The sequence below is a fragment of the Manacus vitellinus genome, unplaced genomic scaffold (assembly GCF_001715985.3).
Source record: "Manacus vitellinus isolate BGI_N305 unplaced genomic scaffold, ASM171598v3 scaffold_0_pilon, whole genome shotgun sequence".
NCBI lineage: Eukaryota > Metazoa > Chordata > Aves > Passeriformes > Pipridae > Manacus > Manacus vitellinus.
Genome location: NW_021938789.1, coordinates 26,043,496 through 26,063,479, shown reverse-complemented (window position 1 = coordinate 26,063,479; position 19,984 = coordinate 26,043,496). Strand labels below are relative to the sequence as shown.

The following is a 19,984-nucleotide window of genomic DNA, read 5'->3' as shown; positions in this document are numbered from 1 at the left end:
AACTTAAAAAGCATCCCTCAAGCAAGAGGCAGAGGACACAGCTATTATTACTTTAGCTTACCATCAGGGCAAATTTATGCCAGAGAACTCTATTAAAGGCTTTGTTCTTTTCTAGTCAGAAAAGCAGCAGGATACAGGCAAACCATATCCTGTCTTGACTTCTTCAAGGTAAATTTCTAGCTTCATGTAAGAAACTGCAATTGAAATATAATTGCATAAAAATACCAATGTATTTAGAACAAAAGACATTGGCACAGACATTTCAGCATGCAGGTGCTCAGTCAAGGGACAACTAGTCATGACAATAACTATTCAGGTGATAAAGCAGGGGAGAAACTGATTTAAAGAGCTTCCGGAATTTTTTGTAAATGTTTGGGACTTCATAAAAAATACTCAGTAATTTACATAGTTGATATTATGTATTTAAAGAAAAATGCAAACTACCGAGAAGGCTACTGCAGGTTGATACCCATCAATCTTTATTCAGACTGGCCCGATTACTTTTAAAAACACCATTAAGCAGACACACACTGCCATCTCGTGAGCATCTCTAACACAGCTGCAGGCTGATTTCAGAGGAAAGGAAAGCGAGTTGCTTGGAGCAAGTAACTTAATACAGTACAAAACATATACAGATTTAAAAAATGCTGCACTGAATGCTTTGTCAATGGTATATTATATAACAGAGATACACAGAGAAAAGCTAAAGTATTTCATTAATAATTTATTGTCAGTAAGAAAGACTGGCTAATGGTAATTTTCAGTAAAAACCTTTACAAGACCATTGGATCACAAATATACAGACACTATAAAAACTGTGTCATGGTGGTTTTGGTTCTAAACTGGTATGTAGAGGGTCCCCAACACACTTTCCAAGAAGGGAAAAAAATGTTTACAGTTCTAAAATACAGCAACCCATTTAAGACATTTCCATATAGCTGACCCAGAAAAATATCAGACCTAACATATGTACAAATGAAATTGTGTGAATATGTTGAATGCTTTAGAATGAAATGTCAAACCTTGTGTTTTGGGGGAATACATAGAGTGATGCCCTGATTATAAGTCAGGGTGCTCATTTTTAATGGCACACTAACACCACTAGTTTCAGTGGAAAACAAATTCACAAAATATCTACAAAATCTAGTTAAAACTATTAAAATCAAAACTGTACATAAAATTTACAAAAAGTAGGAGAAAATTAATTGCATTAGAACTATATAAATATATGCATCATGCTAACATGGAGAAATGGTATGTGATTTTTTTAAACATACACAATTGAAGTACAAAAAGGATGTTCAGAAATGGCACAGCCAATGGAAATCTTGGAACTGTCCAATTATAATAGGTTAGGAAATTGAAAGAGGCTGATTTAGTGAAATGAATTGCATGATCCAATGCTGCCATGCCAGTTTAGCTCACTGAAACAAAAGCATTCACTGTGGCTGGGAAAAAACCAGAAAAATAAAAAAGCTCTTGAAAATTGTTCTGGATTTGATAAAGTCTGTTAGAGTCCAGGCACTTTTGTTGGGTGTGTCAGACTTCTGTATGTTGCTGGGAATCAAGTGGAGGAATTTTCACATCTTCAAAATGACTGTCATCTCCACTCTCATAGTCACTCATCATGACTTCAGACTCCATTTCACAGCATGCCGACACATCCGAGCAGGAAGCTGTGGAAGCATACACAGACATGGACATGTTGTCTACAGTGGGTGCTTCAAAGTCTCGATTGTACCCTAATGTGTAAGGAGCGTAAGGTTCTCTGTAACTGCCACTGATGCCATTGGTTGTGGTCTGAGGTTCTGACATGTCTGCAGGGTAGTGATGGGGAAGGTACTGATTAAGGTTAAACCTCTGCCTGCTTCTCGTAGAAGAACCCGAGCTACCTACGGCTGGCATGTCTCTGGGTGGCTGTATTGACTCAAATTGGTCGCTGTATTCAGGTGGTAACGGTGGAAGCTCATCAGGTGCAGGGAAGTCATCAGGTGGAGGTGGAAAATCACTTTCTATGTCATAACCGCCAGGGTAATAGTCTGTATCGATGGCATTTGGATCTGTGTAGAGGGGAGCTGACTCCTCAACCACTTCATAATTTGGATACTCTTGGATACCTGGCAACTGAACACTTGGCATCCAGTCTGATGTATCCCAGTGGTAACCTGAAAAGTTAATTTAGAAAAAAGAAAACTAGTATTACTATCTTGTATTCCAGTCAGTCTGAACTGAGAATACACTGAATACATGTATTAAGACAAGGCAACCAGTGTTATTAGGACACTACTTGTTAATCAGAGAGCAGTTTGCCCTGGTTCCACAAAAAACATTCAACACAACACAACTTTATATTATGCCATGCATTAGACAGTGCATCATTCACACTTGAACTTTTACATTTTCTCAGACATTGCACCTAACATGGGAAGAGCTGCAGTCATCTATGGAATGTGCTGTCACAATGGTTCACTGGATAGCAAAGAATCAACAGCCTCCCTACTGCAGCTAAATTCTTTATCAATTGTTGTTGAGTAATTAGTTAGGGTGAAAACAACAGCCTGTTTTTCTTAAGAATATATTTGGTATATATAACCCATGACCTTTTTAAATAAAAGAAGTAATTTCTAATTAGTAAACTATTCAGACCATTAAAACTGACTTTACCTCTTAAGTGAATTATATAGTTAATTTTACAAAATGCTGTTAGCTCTACAGCAACTGTTACACCTCTGATAAAAATCTCTGACTATTAGTAAAGACATTCCACATTCAAATACAAGAACAAAATAGGAAAATCAAGCTTAATCATGCATAAATGACTGAACTTGATCCTCTCTTGCAAACTGCCCTTGAATAAGTTTGTATTCGTCTACTGGAAACTAGATGTAAGCCTAATCTCATTAAAACCCAATCATTTCTCTCATCTGAACACCAACAAAGAAAATAATACGCAATTGTAATATAGTGCAAATCTAGTAAAGAGTAATCACTGCGGACAAATGCACAGCAAGCAACTGATAGTAAGTCTGTGTTAAAGTCAAATATTAAAAGAAATATTTTGGTGAACATCAATGAACTGCATGCAGAAGTCACCTCTTGAATTGCTGAGGTCAGGAACAGCAAAAGATTCTTTAGAATGAGAAGAAAAGGAGAAAACATCTGTAGTTAGGAATCAAATAGTAGAACCAATATGAATGACAAACAATGACTGTCACTATAATGTTCATGCTGGTTTTGTCCAGTTTACTTAGCAAAACTAAAGTTGGCTTTTGTTTTTTCCTCCTGGACTCCTTATTTAAGACTTGAACTGCAGGACAGCTACTGAGTTCACGTACAGCCCAGCTGGGACACGGCTGTGTGGTGGCAAAATGTGCAGTCTGTAGTTTGCTGAAATCCTCATATCAGTAGAATTAGGACTCCTACTACAAAGGGTAACAAGCCTCGATCTGATTTTTTTCTTCCCTTGTATCACCCCTTGTTTTTTGATACAGGGCTGCATCTATTAGGACTTATACTTGCAAGTATCTCATGCAAAGAAAGTAACTCTCCCATTAGTGTCTAGCTTCCATACACAAAGCACTGGGAAACCTGTCTCCCTTTGTACAACAATTCCAACAATTCATGCTCAGCAGAGAACTGTCCTGTGTTATCTGACGAATTTTAAACCTTTCTTTCTTCAGGAATCTATATTCCCTATTCAAACCTGTAAGGATGAGCAATGCCTATCCTAATAGCAGAATCTTCTCCTAAGAATTCATACTTTCATCTATTCTTGGAAGACATCTATTCTTGGACAGAGGTTGACTCTTCAGCGGGGAGTTCCTCTTTTTTTAAGCTTGCCTAGCCCAGGCTAATGGAGATATCAGTCTGAAATCTGAGACTCTTAAAGCATCTTCAGCCTCATCTCCAGGAGAAGGTTCTGACCACTAGTCTCCTTAGAAGACTAGAAGACTCCTTTATTTTTCCAGGAAAACTGACTGCAAAACTAAACCCATGTGGTGGCTTGGAAAAAACCTTTCCCCCTGGGGCTGGTGATAGTCTGCCCCAGAAGTGGTGTTTTTGATACTGAACCAATTAAAAACTTAGTGCGCCCTGTGGAAATTACATACTCACAGAACGGGAAGAGAAGAGGTTAATTTTAATTGCGTAGCTAGAAGCAGAAGCAGCCATGCCTTGAAATGCCACGTGTTATAGGGGGGCTGGGGGGCCTTTGCCCCTGGCTCCTGGCCAGGGGGAGCAGGAGCAGCACAGCCACTGAGTGAAGCCCCCTCTCCCTGAAGCTGGTGACCAAGGAGGACCCCGAAAAATTGGGAAGACCCCCTGGGTTGCATTTTCTTCCCCACATCAGAGTGGGGGGAAAGAAAAGCAGCGGCAAAAGTAGCACAACAGAGAGCTGTGGCCGTGAGCCAAGATGAGCTCCTGGCCAAAAGACTGTGCAAAGGAATTACAAGAGCAAGAGAAAGTAGCAGACGAGCAGCAAATATGGCAGGGACCAGACCGAGAGATGCAGGGACGTCCGACGGAAAGACAGAGAGAGTGAGTCGGTTGGAATCAGTTCTAGGGTAAGGACTAAACTAAAAGCCCTTAGAACTCTTTGACCCCAGGGAGGAGGGGTGGAATTCCCCAAAGAAGTCTCCTGAGAGCTCGTCCCCCAGGGGCCAGAACCTTCATGGAGCAAGAGCAGGGGATAAAGACTTTAAACTTTAAGCCCTTGCACTTTGTGCTGCAGACGTGATGACACGGGTGTTCCCTTGAAATCCACAGTAATACCCTCGGACAAGGTGGCCGAGGAGTGAGAAGTGGGGGCAGACACCCCCCCCCCCCTTAGAAGAAAGAAGAATTCTAGCTATGACAAATCAAAACTGCTGCCTTAAAGAAAAGAGACACTTCCAAGCGCCACAGAAATTAATTTAGAAGAGCCGTGGCCTGAAAGTGAAAAGAAGACCTCTTCTTCTTTCTTTCTGGACTTTTTTTGAAGGAAAGGAGAGAAGGTCTATGTATATATATTGTTTCACCATAGAAGAGATAGTTAAAATTGTTATATATATGTATATATATGTATTATAGTATTTATTGTGTAAGTAATAAATTGTAATATAATTCCCTTCCCCCACATTGAGTTGTGCCTGTCTGAAAACTTCTCTACACACATTAGAACAAATTGTAGAAAAACTTTTGAAATTAGCTTTTTGAAATTTTTTTTTTCCAAACCACCACAACCCAATAGGCACACTTTGGTCTTAGGATTTAAAGCACTTTTACCAAGAATGGGGAGCTCTTGGTTTTCCTCTTCTTCTGAGGCAAAGACTCTTTAACATAAACAAGATCTTGACGTGCCCATCTTTCTAGGTGACAATCTGCTAGACTAGAGCTATATTTCCTCTTGCACTCTGTATTGCTAATTTGCATTGAGCTACAGTCTGAGGAGCAGTGCAGAGAATGCCAGCCTAAAACTATTCTAGGATGAGATTCATGCTTCCAGGATACCTCTTGGACAGAAACACTCGGGGAGACTAAAGGTAAAGACCATCTGCCCCAGAACTTGACCTTGCTGAAGGCTTGAGCAAGGATCTTTGCTGCTTGAACCAGCACCCTCCTGAGGGTGCTCAAAAGCAGAACTCTTTACCTAAGATACTTTAAAAGAAGAAATGCTTATTAAAAGTAGAAACTTTAAAGTGTTAAGAAGCAGCTGAGCAGGATATATTTAATGTCTCTATGACTACAATGCATAAAGTCTTCGTATTTACCTTACAGTGATGCTAAACCACCAAGTAATACTTTCAACTTTGACTTGAAAATCCATAATTTTTAATTTTTACCAATTAAAATCTCGAAGAAAATCTGAATAAATTATTAAATATTTCCACTGATAGATTTTGCCTCTTCTAGTCTTGGAATTTTTCCTTTCCCAAGTACTGTGCATTGCAATTTTTTAGCACTGAGGACTACAGCCTATAGGTAAACAGTAATGAAATACTCTCATGTTATTAGAAGTCTTTGCATTTGTCTACTTTTTTGTGTTTCTGCATAAATTAAATGTAGGATGTACTTCAGATAACAAACCAAAGAGAATCTTTAGCTACTATAATCAATTTTATGTTCTTAAAATGGCTTCATTTTAAGTAGGACTTAGTAACAAATGTTAGATTTCCTAGTCTGTATCAAGAAATAGGAAGCACACACTGTAGATGTTATTCAGAAGTAACCTCAGCAAACTCATGGTCACGGAGTGAATTACTTGCCTATCACTGGAACCTAAAGTATTATGATGTCAATTAAGTCAATAGTTAGCATTTGTACAGACTCACTGGTACTTCTATTACCACTATTATTTTGTGAAGAGTTTGTGCTTTCCAGAATGGTTAGTTCTCAGCAGAAATGAAATAAAAGTCCATTGAAAATGTCTGCTTTGCCTCTTTCTAACTTCGAAATACATACTACACACAAATAAATGCATGTGTACATACATACACCCAAACACACCTTTTAGGTACTGTTGTAAGGCTGGATAGTAACAAACTACTTAAACTGACAGGGATATGCATACCTATATACACCAGCTGCATACTAGAAATCAACATTTTCTGCTTAAGAGACAGATTGATCTGAAGACCAGGGAAGTAAGTACTGATGCCAGACTACTCCAATTCTGCTCAGCTGGACAAGGTAACAACAGATGTGAGTGGGAGAAGAAAAGGAAGAGAAGGCTGCTGCTTTTTCATCTACAGTACTGTATGTATTTGCCTTCGATGCTGTCTCAATTCTGCTGGGAGACTTAGTGTGACTATTTTCAAAAGAGAGTAAGCACCAAGATCTTTTTATGTCAATACTTTTTTTTGCAAGAAATCACACCTTGAAACCATTTCACAGGGCAGCTGCAGCATACACAAGAAAATACTAACAGATATACAATATAAATATATTATTTGCTAAAACTTATCAGAAAGTCTAAGTATTTATAATTCACATCTGCTAGGGGTACTTTACTAGAAGACAAACGTGCATTATTCTGCCAAAGCAGTAAATAAATATGAAAACATGTATATACCTTCTTTTTCCACCGAGTCAACAACAGCATTGACAAGGTGTATTACAGTCACTATGGAAGCTTGTAAAAGGTATAAAAGGAGCAAATTAAAACAAACCTAGAGTTAATATCACTTTAAACAGCATACAGATACACAAAAAACACACTGAAAATTGCAGTCCATTACTATTTTAGAAAGCAAGATTATCTAGAAAGCAGTTGCATATAATAAATAAAATACATCTCTAAATCTCCATTTTGTTCTTGCTAAACATGCAGAAGCACTTGTAACTACTTCTGAAGCAAACTTTGCATAGGCAAAGCTGCTTTGCAAAGTTGCTTTAGTTGTGTTAGAATTTCTGAAATGTTGCCTAAACATATTTGTTTGCGTAATACTTCATCTACATAGCAACAAACTAGACTTTTCTAAAGGCTTCAGTTGGGTAAATTAAGGAGTATTGCGTTAGACTTCCCCTTTAAAAATTAAAATTACATTCCCTTCCCCCACAATGAAAGTTAAAGGAAAGAAATTTTCACTGAAAGGAATTAAAAGTTGAGAATATGAAAAATACCTACTCAAAATTTCTGTTGCTGACCTTAAGTTGTGAGTGAACTGTGATATCACAGTAGGAATACCAAATTCAGGGTGTTACATTGTTATTTAAACACAACAAAAATGAATGTATTTTTATGTCTTCCCTTTCCCAAGATATTTTTGGCAGGGAAAAGGATTTACTGTTACAGGGTAGGATGAAGTAAGCACATGCAATTTGTTTGCATGGCTCAGGAATTAAATTTGAAGCTAATAAATTCTGAATCTACCAAAACAGAAGGAAGCAACAGTATCTATGATGCTACAGCTATTTCTCTTAAAATGATGTATTAATGAGTAATCAATACATGACAAGAAATGGGAGTAAGAATATATGAAATATATGTGATGGAGAGGAGTGGAAAACAACATGTACAATACAACACTTAAAACCACAGGAAAAAGGTTGAAAGTTGGTATCAGGTCTATTGATAAAATGATGAGGACTGTAAGCATACCATTTTACTTTCACCAATCATTAACACAGATTTTTTTTATGCTGTAAATAACAAATCACTCTACTTCACTGAGAAGCAGAATGTTCTTTATTCCTAAGCTAAAAGAATTTCAAGTTCTTTTTACCACGCAGAGACAAAAGCAGAAATTGGAATAAAGAGTCAAAACGCCTTAACTTAGTGAATTAAGTTATGAGACAACAGTGGCTTTGTCCAATCAGCATGAAGTGTTTCTGAATACATAGATGCATTCATATCAACTGTAAAAGCATCTGTCATCACAATAGAAAAATAAAAGACTTCCAATTAATAATAATCAAACCCACAAATATGTATGTTGATTATATTTTGATGGACTGGAGTTGTGATCAAAATAATTATATTTTTATTTTTATATTGGCTTATTTATTGTATGAAATGTTTTTGTTCATTCATTTTAATCATGGTGAAAGCCAAATATACTGTTCTATTATAACAAAATTCCTTTTTGTGCAGCTTCCTTCATTACTAAAGTAATCAAACTTACAAGTAGTCCCTTAAACTCTGCTCTCACTCAGAACTGATCTGATCCATATGGGAGCTGAGGTCGCAGCAAGAAAAAGAGAAGGAAACAAATGAAACTGTAACACCAGAAAGCTTTTTACTGAGAGCTGAACGGCAAAGCGAAAGTTATATTTGTGCAGAGGCCATTGTTTAAATTCACTGTATTCTTGCATAAGGTGATAACTAATGATAACCTAGAAGAGTTTCTCAAATTTTACCACCTTTTAAAGACAAGGCTCTGAACACCCTGGGCTGCATTTTCACTGTAATATTCCAACAACAGAATGATTATATATAATTTTAAGGTAAAATACTTAACACAAAGTGTAAGAGAGGTAAAATACTTCAAAAAAATTAACAAATCTGGGTATTAACATAAGTAAATACAGATATATATTAAATAAGCTACTATTTAATATATATTCAATATATGTAAGTCTTATTGACACTAAGAGATATAGATGCAAAGACAGAACAAATGAACTTAAGTGGCAGTATAGAATGATTGCATTTTACGTACCATTGTCATCACACGATTCAGACTGGAAGGAGCTGAGAGACTGGACCTCAGACATGCTTTCTCTAGCACTATAAGGATGGGAGTTCTTTTCATCCAGAGGCTTTTTAGAAAGGCAGGGGTCAAGATCTACTACTTTAGCTGAAAGAAAAAAGTTTCAAGTGAGACGATTAATAGATTGTAGACTAAAGAGTCAATAAAATTTAAGGCTGAGATCTACGCATTTTTAGAAAACTTAATAGAGCATGAAGCTTGATCACATTCATAACCCAGTAAAGTCATAATGTTTTCATACCCTAACAGACACAGACAGTGTTGGCACTAATATTAAAATTATACCAGCACATGCATTTAGCAGAAAAGAAAAAATAAAAACATTTCTTACTATCATAGTCAAAATCCCAGCTGGGTTTCTGTATTGAATCACTGTCTGAAGGCGAGTTGGAGGGAGGTGGAGGTGGCAAATTTGGTGCTACACTGCAAACAGCTACAGCTTTTCGGTGACCATGCACAGAATCTGGGTTAAAAGTACTAAACTCTGGGTGCTCAGGGATAGCAGAGCCCTCAAAAGAATTCCTGTCAAGGTTGTTCCTGGAGTCGCTTGGAATGCTTGGAGTGTATGAAATGGGACGAACAGGAACCTGTGGTGGGATGTCAGAATAGATGTTCTTATTCAATTTTGCATCAAAATATGGTCTTTGCAGGAAGGCTGTTGTAGCTCCCAGTTGCTTGTCTTCAGGTTCTGGCTGGTGCTTCTTCTTTCTACTAACTACTTTGCGGCAAACAACAAAAATCACAACTAACAAGAAGATTCCTGCGATGAAAACAATAATCCCAATCACTTCAGCTAAGCTAATGTTCCAAGATGTTGAAACGTATTTATTAAGAACAATGTCTGTGCAGTGTTTTCCTCCAAATCCATGACTACAGTTGCAGTGATATGAACCATAAGTATTCTCACAAAGGGCACCATTAAGACATGGGTTTTCTATGCATTCATCAACATCAGTCAGGCACCTATCAGAAACAGAGAAGAACAATGATGTTTGGTTTACATCAGCAGTCTTTGTTGTAATCTCCTTGTTCTCAACAATTCTGGATATATGTAATATAGAGTACTGTGCACTATAAGGCAACATCTGAGATTTCAACCAGTTTGAACTGTTATGTAATGCTATTAAAACTCAGAATGTGGAACACTACCTACCTTTCTCCACGAAAGCCTGCTTCACACTCACAAACAGGTCCATCCAAACTGTCAATACATTTGCCACTGTTTTTACATGGATTGTCTTTGCAATATGGACCCAGCTGGCACCTGCAAAGCCAAAACAAACAAACAAAAGTGCATGAATGAACCATTACCTTACTGCAAGTGAGTATATAGTGTGGGATTCAGGCTGTAATATACGAGCTATCATTAACTTCAACTAACTCCAGGGGGTCTCAACATCTCAGCTTTAAGTAGGAAACAGACAAAAAAGGAAACAGAAACAGTGTTACATTTGTAGCCTGTTCTCTAAGGGGTTCATTGATACAAAAAAAACATACAAACATACCTTTGACCTGTGTATTGTCCTCGGCACTGGCAGATAAAATCATCACTGACCGGGATGCAAGTCCCACCATAAAGGCAGGGGTTGGAAGAACATGGGTTGACACTTACATCGCAGTGAGTTCCCATAAACAAAGGTAAACACTTGCAGTAGTAACCTGAAATCAAATACAGTCTTTTTGAAAGACGCACATGGCTTTACTGAATTTGAGATAAAATCCTCCCTGCCCACCTACCTGTTCAAAGAAATAGAGGTTTATCTTGAACATGATGGATGGACAATTTTCATTTCTCTCACAAAACTCAAGTTGTCACAATTATTTCAGAATTTTTAAAGGAAGACTCTAAAGTAGGCAGTTAAGAGGACGGACCTCAGGTCATGATACTGAAGATTAAATCCCCACTTTACCAGATGGACTTTGTTTACTTCATATCCCAAGGAATTGAATTTAGAACACAGGCAGACAAGAGCCTTCCTAGCTGCTCAACAACCAACTTTCTACGGCTCTTGGGAAAGCATGAATTACGCATAAAGTTGTTTTGTCCTTCAAAGCAGGGAAGCTGAAAAGCAGTTTTGAAAACTAAAAGCAGAAGAATATAGCACAGCTTACCTCCATTTGACAGTGCGTTGCAGATGCCTCCGTTCTGACATGGGCTGCTTGAACAACCATCTGTGGTAGTCAGTAAGCATCCAGGAGTGACATCTACAGATTCTTCCATGTGTGCATAATTTCGTGGCTTGCTGTTTAGGGGCAGCTCTTGTCCATTAAGTACAACAGAGTCCATACAGCCTCTGAAACCATTGCTAACCTGAGGACTTCTACCATGTCTTGTACCTTGCTGACGAATATGACCACCAAAAAACACATGATTATCTAGGTTTAGAGTCCTAAGCGTACCAGGAGCAGTACCAGATGCAGTATGCACCCTATCCAGAACAAGTCGTGCATAGTTTCCGTCCACTTCAAGAGATACTGAATGCCATTGGCCATCATTTATCTGAATGCTCTGAACAGAGACAATCCCAGGTCCACTGCCACAATCAAATTTATATTGCAGTCTTCCATGGTGAATCTACAGAGGAAAGCCACAACATCAATAAATGGTCTGCATACTTAAAGAGTATAGAATATTGATGCCTATAAAAGTTTATGTTTGCTGAAAAGACAGGATGATGGTGGTATTCAAAAAAGGCAGCTTAATAACATTGTTTTCCAAACAGTCACAGCAACTGTGATTCATTCAATACAGTTTTTAATTAAAACCTACACTTGGTACATTTTTTTCGTCTAGTAGAGAAGTCACAGATCATAATGAAAAAATTACAATACTTCAATATCTTTCATCTTATGCCTTAAGTGACTTATTTTGTATGGACTTCAGTATTATAAGCAAAAAGTTTAAAGTTGTTGCTTAAAAAAGGTGATTAGTGAAGATTTTTTGTTTGTTTTACTTTTAAAACATTAAAGAAAACAAATTCCTTTTACTCATTTACCAAATTCTGTACAAGTTTATCACCCAGATGTATAAAACACCCTACCTTCAAGACAATTACCAATTATAACAATTCTACAGAGATGCTATGACTCAATCTTTTAATCTAGCACAAAAAATGGTAAGAAGAAAAGAGGAAATATGCAGTAGGAGATTTTAGCATACCTCTAAGATACTGTAGTCTGTTCCTCGAGCATACATAACAACTGCATGAGCAGAGTAAGTTCTAAGTCTCATTGTCAGCTTCATTTCCTCTTTGTTCTCAGTTTCCATGAGACGGTATTTTACATAGCTGCTCCCAGTAAATGTCACAGCAGAGCCAGCTGGTGCTTAGCAATACAGAAAAGTGTAAAATGTATTAGCACTTGACTGGAATCAAATTTATATTTGGAAAATAATACAGGTTTTTTAGAGTTAATTCCTTACCAGGACACTGTCTAGCTTTGCTGTCTTGGCAAACACAGGTGTATTTTCCTTCCTTTGCATCTCCTAAACATTCGGTACCTTCAGGGCATGGGTTTCCTTCACATACACTATTCACCAGGGGGCACTTCCCTTCTGCAAAACAAAATCCATTATTTCTTTTCTGTTGGTAGTAATACTGTTTTGTGAAAAGGGACTCTTAAGTACAGTAGCTGAAAGTAACCCAAATAATATTATTAACTATCAGACGTGAAAGTGAAGTAACAGTTACAGGACACGACTGGCACAGATTAGACAAATGGCATATAGAGTGGCTGATGTTCATCCTTATCTTGACTACTCGATTTAATTGGTAAAAGTGGGAAACTGGCGTTGTGGTTTAAGGTTTACCATTACCATCATTCACCATAAAACCCAACATGTCGATATTAAACATGGACAGAGTGAGTTGGGGGGAGCAGGAGAAAAGTACGTCTGTATTTGAGACAGAAGAGGAACGGGCTTTAAATATTTACTTCATATGTGCAAGTTCACCCAGCAACGTTAAGTCTTGATTTTAAAAAGCAATGTTGTTTTCATCTTAGCTAAAGACAAATGATTATTCGGCTATAAATCTGTATGCTTATATGTATTTTAGTAAATATTGATTTCCCACATCACCCTGTCATTCCCAGCCAAGTTTGGAAGCTGTGTGGGTCACTTCCCTAAGCAGAAACAAGGAAGTATTCAAGGAACTTTTCAAGAACTTACCTTTGTGCACACAAGACTGAAAATGGCCATCAATATAGAATAGGGAACAACGAAAAAAATTAACTTCTATCATAAAATGGAAAACAAAGGTGTAGTCATAAAAAAAATAAAAATCCACTCCCATAAGCTTATATTATGTAAGCTCTTAAAATGAGGTAATGAAATAAGAATTACTCTTTACTCTGAAAAAAATTAGGCAAATGTTGCAGCAAGGATTACAGAACATTTTTAATCTTGTCCTGTAATGTAAATTTCCACCCGTGGATTATAGCTTTTTAAAATCAGAATAATCTTTTCAAGGATATGGTTCTCCTTACCTTTACAAAGACAAACTGCTGTTCTGTGATGTCGGGGAGTGACAAAACTCAACCTGGCTGTGCTGTGCGTTGACATGATGTTCTCATCCACTGTTACTTTTTCTTCACAAAATTTCAAAGGACAATCTAGGCCTGCGCAGAGCTTATGAAACACATCAATTATCCGGACACCTAAAATCTCCTCTAGGTCAGGCACAGAGGAGTTTATCTTGTGGAGCAAAATTCTCGTTGGGTGGTGAGAGCTACCAGATTTTTCAATATTCAGGAGGACATCAAGATTTGAAGGAGGATCAGAAGGCTGCAAACTAACAATCTGGATGTCATTTCTCCTCACGCCCAAGATGTTTCTTAATGCTCTCTGGAAATTGCGCCAGTAATCGCCAATAAATTCTTCAGGGGACAGGTTTGCAAAGCGTATTGCAATACTGTGATTTAGTAAATCTTGTGTGATTTGTCTGATGTGTACAGTAATATCAGCTGCAGTTGTAAATTTTCCATCTGTAACAGTGACATTTAGGAGGTACTGTCCTACATCTAACCTTTTATGTGCTATTAGTTTGCCACCAGTACTGGAGACGGAGAACAAGGATTCCATTTTGGGGTCCAGACTGTATGTCAAAGTATCGTAAACATCTTGGTCGGTTGCATGAATTTTTCCAATGACACCACCTGAATACTCTTCCCCAAAGGCTGTGATAAAGATTTCTAGAGGTAGAATTGCTGGAGAGTAAATGCTTTCCTCAATAACTCTAATATCAATGTAAGTCAATGATGACAATGGTGGTTTTCCATTATCTGCCACCTAAAGGAAAAATGAGGACAGATTGACATTTTTGCTTTATCTCAAATTCTACTGTAGATATTAGAGCTGTATTTTTCTATAAAAAAAAAAACCTGCATATTTAAAAAGCTTATATAAACAGGCACAGACAAACATGTTTTCACTTCTCTGAAGATTAAAAGGCTACAGTGCTCTTATTACCTGAAAACACCAAGAAGCTACTAACGCTAGTAGCAAATACAGAGGAAATGTACAGTAGCTGATTTCAGACAGCAGATGGTGCTTGAAGCTTTTTTATATCAAGCACGGAAACACTACAAACTTGAAATGAGTCATGCACTAGAAATGTACAGCATGCTTCATCACAGTTAGGAGGTGGTCTGGAAGACAAACTAAATGTGGTATGCCAAACAGTACTTCAAAAGGAAAACAATACATGCAGAAAGTTACAACTAATTATGTTGTCTTTCATGATTTTTGATCATGGAGAGGGAAAAACCCACCTGTAGTGCTTTTTGGTTCAGACAATTAAAGTAATTATCTTTAACAGAATCAGCCTAATTCAATTTTAAAGCCTTTTTGAACACCCTGTTCTCCACCCCTTTTGGACAAAAATATACACTGTTGTTTTACGAAGATGAGACAAAAAAAGAGTAGAAAAGTGAGAAAAGAGCATTTCTTTAGGTTGACTTGCTTTCTGTTTCTCAGCTCTTGTTTCCAATCTACCTTTTTTCCCAGAGCTTTTTCCCAGTTATTGAAAGCGACACAGAAGAAATAGGTAAAGAAGAACTGGAGAGATGTGAAAGTACAGTGGGGATACACAGGGCTCAGAAGGTAGAAGATATTCTGCATTGTTCAAAAGATTTTGCAATAATTTTATGGAGACTACATGTACACTTTGAAGATCTATGCAGAGAAGCTGCTTTTGATTTTTCATACAGATTTAAGCAAAAAAGGAGTAACTCCAGGCACAAGATTATCTGTGGATGTGTACATAATCATGGTATTTCTAAAAGGTAATGCATATATCAGAAAACTACACGTTTTCATCTGTTAACTCCAAAAGACAGGCATGGCTAGAAACTTGCTCTCTTAGTTACTGAAACATAAATAACAAGAGAAAGAGAGGGAGAGAGAGAGAGAGAGAGAGAGAGAGAGTACTCAAGTTGGCAAAGTTTTGTTCTGCCTAGATTTCTGCCTGGAAACAAGACAAGGCAGGCAGTTTAGCTACAGGAGAAATGCCCAAGGGAAACAAGTAAAGGCTCAAAACAAACAGACAAGCAAAATTATAACAAATGGACAGTAAATAGGAAAGAAGAACCCCAGGAGAAACGATTTTTCAACAGTGTAGATATTTAAAAAACTGTTTTGATTGTAAACTAAAGACTTCAGAGTGTGGCACAAAGGACTGCATGACTCATAGCTGAAGATTTCGCACACTAGTGCTGTGAGACATTTGTTAATGGATAATCTATTTCCTTTGGAGAGAGGGCAGGCAAATGTGAGTGGCATGCACATGTAAGTTGACCTTTGGGGAAAAAAAACCCCAACCTTATTTCTATTAAAACCACAAAAGTAAAGTAATGCTCATATTAAGTAAAGTCTTCTGAAGGTACTGGGTGTGTAGAGTGCATATGGGAGGAGTTGTTTGTGGGTTTATTGTTTTTTTTTTCATTTGTTTGGAGTTTTTTTCTAATTAATTACATGCCTGTAACTTAAGACCATCACTGCCTCAACAATCCATTCAGAAAGCAACTAAGGTGATAGATGTCAATACTGGAAAGCAGTGAAGGTCAGCTAAAAAATGAAAAAAGGGTATCAAGAGATCATAAACAGCTATTAACTTGTGATCTGTAAGATGAAAGTGCAGAAATTAAATAGAGTGCAAATTTGAGAAAATGCTTCCTACAACATTTGAAAAATCTTTGTTTTAAATGAACAGGGGAAGAATATTTTCCCACAAAAGTCATGACTCTTGTTTTGTGTGTATCATTGGAACTGAAGTCTTGTGATATGGAAATGCTAGTTCTAGTCTTAGATACCTTCATACTCATGTTTCATAAGATAATAGCAAATAATAGCAGCGTTTCCTTTAAAAAAAAGGTAGCATAGTGTGAAATGACAAATGGCAATTAAAAGATGGTGACATCCTTCCAGAATCCAGTCAGGAAACTTGTAAATCAACAGATTAGACAAGTCCAAAATACTGAGATGGAATAGTACAGCACACAAAAAAGGCACATTAGTACAGTCTGCTCTAATGATTTACAGTCTCTGAGAAGTCTTTGTTCTAAATGAGTACACTTGTTTTAAGACACTTTTTTAGCTACTGGATGCCATTAAAATAGCCCTTATTCATTCCTTAATAAAAAGGCACTTTTTAAGTGCTGTGCTAAAGACAAGATAGCTGAAGTACTGACAGGCTGTTTGCAAGCAGCCTAGAGTCCAGGAAGTAGCTTAGAAATGAAAGAATTGCATGATTCCACCCATAGGAAGATGTTAGATAGGCATCTCACATTTAAGAAAAGTCAGGAACATTCGGAAGGGTCAAAGGTGCAGTTAAATCATGAAAAGGGACAAAGTCAGTAAAACAGTCTACATAGAACAGGCATAACTACCTATGAGTGCATTTATAAGGATATGTTTTAGAGGCGAAATAAATAGAAATTAGTTACTGCTTAGAGAAGATTAAAAATGAAACATATGAATCTTGTTCTACACTAATTCCACATATAGGAAAAACATTGCTGGTTCTTCTTCCATAAACAAAAAGGTGCCTTTGAGGGAATAGGCATATCACTACCAAGGAAAAAATGGCTAACAGAGGAATGATACACCTGCCCCCTTTTCCATCTCAACTCTTAAACTTTAAATGAAACTATATCAGTTCTTATACCGATGTCTCCAGGTAACATATTTTAGTGACTCAACCAACAAATTGTTTTTCCAAACTTAAAAAAACATGTTTTCAATTGCCATTGGAAAAAGAATGTGGCACTACAGAAAAGTTTTTCAGTACTGTTATATTGTGCAACTTTCAATATCCCTGTTTCTGTCATATGAGTGTAGTCCAGCACACAGTTTCCAGGGTCAAAGCGACAGTGGCAAGAGGAATTCTGCAGTCAATAGTGGGTGGCTGTAGGGATCTGTTCCCTGCTGGCTTTTCCAGCATCTGAATCCCGGAAGGCAGAGGGCTTATCAAGATCACTTACCCAGTTAATATTTTACTTACAACTTACTCCTACTGTTAGTTTAATTAAACTTCCTGTGTAGATTTCCATTTAAACCAACAAACTTTGTCTCTGAAGAAGTTACCTCAAGGGATATGCCTCAAATGACTACTTGGCATGTCAGCATCTTGTAACAGAAAGACAAGTAGTGGACTGGGAACGAGTGGGAAAAGTTTACTAAACGCTTACAATGCAAAACAGCTAGAGGAGGCACATCCTACCTTAACATGAAGTAAATAGTGATCCCTCACTTTGCGATTCAGTGTAGCACTTGTGGTCAGAATTCCCTGCTGGTTAATCTGAAAAGTGTTCTCTTCATTTCCACTCAGGATGGTAAAGAGAAACGGAGGGCCATTGTGAGAAGAATCCTTGTCTGTCACCACTAGTTGCAGCACACTAAATCCAATAGGCTTATTTTCCTATAAATACATAATACACATTGCTTTTGTTAAATTGAGGATATAGTCTGATGCTGATTTCTTCTTCATAACAGAAAAAAAACCCAAATTATTGTCAAACCAGTTAATTGGTATTACGAGAAATCAGAATGACCACATTGTTTAAGAAAAACTACTACCCTCTGAGAATAAAAATAAAAAACAGTAAAAGGAGAAAGGTAATACATTTTTAAACTTCATATTATATTTTTAAAGGTAGTTCAGCCTTGATACTTTACATTTCCCACTTCTGGTCTGAATTAATATTACTGTAGCCTAATTATCAAGTCATCAAAGATTTCAAATTTAGCTAAAACACCTGTTAAGAATAATCCAATGCCTTTGCTGAGAGGATTAAAAAAATGCACTCCTCCATCTGACCCCTTGTGCCCCTAATTAGTGTTCTGACTATAATTGAGGCTGCTACAGCCACAGTCCAACTAAAATATGAAATCCTGGCTTTAAAATTTGCATCATAAAACCCCTTCAAGTTTTCATCATGTGGAGGCCTGAGGTTTCACAGACACTTATCACAGGCTTATCATATATCTTACACACACATACAACCTTATCTAACACTTTTAACACCTCTTCCAGAATACTCATGTTATACAGTATTGACTAGATTTTTAAATATAATACATATTTTAAAAGTAAAAAAAGTAGAGACATTATTTTGAAGTATAACAATAACAAAATGCTATCCTTTCACAGTTGTTAAAACTTCTAATGACAAGCACACTCTTTGTTCCTGAAAGAATAAGTCAATTTAGTTATCAGACATTGCAGCTGAAGCTTTTTTTCCCTTTCATCAAAACAGACAAGGACTACCATTTTAAAATACAAATATTTACATTTGGACATCTAAAGCAATTTGATTTTATTAATAGCTAAGCACATTTCTAACTGTGTCCAAATATATCCATCTTCGATAGATTAGGAAATGCACACCAGCATTCTTGGGCAACTCCTTCAGCTTCTTCCATGCTACCTTCATACTAGGACAGGCTTTTATGACTGAACTATAAAACAAGAGGTCGTCCTTTTAAATTGAGTAAGGGAAATATTACGAAGAGTGGCTACATAATCTGCAGTTTTAGGAGATACATTAATTAACATTTATTTCAAGGAAGACTAACTGGGGAAAAAAAATCCCTTTGACAGCACATAAACACACAAATCTTGAGGGGTTTATGTTGTTTTGGGTTGGTTTTCTTTTGTTTTGTTTTGGGTTTTTTGGTTGGTTGGTTGGTTTTTTGTTGTTGTTGTTGTTAGTTTGTTTTTTAAAGCAAGATCCAGGACATCTTACTTGCTACTCTATGTACATTGGATAGAAATTAATCACTTTGTTTTATTTCAGAAAGCTACCTTTACAGATCATGTACATCATCTCAAACAGAACTGGTATGTTAGGATGACACAGTGCACCAGATAACATTGCCTGATCCTCACTGATCTATTGTACTAGACCAGGCACCAGCAACAGCAAAAGGACCCAAGGGACTGAGCTCATTTACAGGAGATAAAGGTCTTAATACATTGTTGCCTTTCATTTATTCTCTATTGAATTCAGGAAAACAAGAAGTACAGACACTGCCCCTCGCTGTCTTTGCTTTAGTAGAGTTTTTTGAATCAGACAAGTACACGCCAGACACTTGAGAATCTGGCCCACTGCTACCCTCCTAAGATGCAAAATTAGTCAAAGGATTGGTATGCAGCATTATGCAATACTACTCCTGTTCTAAATGCTTCTGATCCCAGAGAAGGCCAACAGAAATTGTCTTAACCTATGTGCCATGGTGCACAACATTAGCTTCACAGTAATAGGTACCTAAAAGATCTTTTTGCAAGAAGTAACTCTTA

The 19,984-nt window shown here is 37.1% G+C and overlaps 1 protein-coding gene across 5 annotated transcripts in view; it reads right to left on the bottom strand.

Moving 5' to 3' along the window:
- Positions 1-452: 452 nt before the first annotated feature.
- FAT1 (FAT atypical cadherin 1) overlaps positions 453-19,984 on the bottom strand; it is a 105,947-nt gene continuing 86,415 nt past the window's right edge. For 2 of the 5 annotated variants that reach the window (XM_018069914.2, XM_018069918.2), the window contains 12 exons: positions 17,906-18,103; positions 13,674-14,475; positions 12,610-12,741; positions 12,349-12,512; positions 11,301-11,763; positions 10,694-10,847; positions 10,342-10,452; positions 9,520-10,151; positions 9,138-9,275; positions 7,049-7,108; positions 3,094-3,129; positions 453-2,165 (listed from right to left, as the gene is read on the bottom strand). In XM_018069914.2, coding sequence (XP_017925403.1) covers positions 1,540-2,165; positions 3,094-3,129; positions 7,049-7,108; positions 9,138-9,275; positions 9,520-10,151; positions 10,342-10,452; positions 10,694-10,847; positions 11,301-11,763; positions 12,349-12,512; positions 12,610-12,741; positions 13,674-14,475; positions 17,906-18,103 — 3,516 coding nt within the window. In that variant the 3' untranslated portion in view covers positions 453-1,539. Of the gene's footprint in view, positions 2,166-3,093; positions 3,130-7,048; positions 7,109-8,600; positions 8,655-9,137; positions 9,276-9,519; positions 10,152-10,341; positions 10,453-10,693; positions 10,848-11,300; positions 11,764-12,348; positions 12,513-12,609; positions 12,742-13,673; positions 14,476-17,905; positions 18,104-19,984 lie in introns of all 5 variants that reach the window. The other 3 variants (XM_018069923.2, XM_018069924.2, XR_001920293.2) reach the window with 2 other exon arrangements.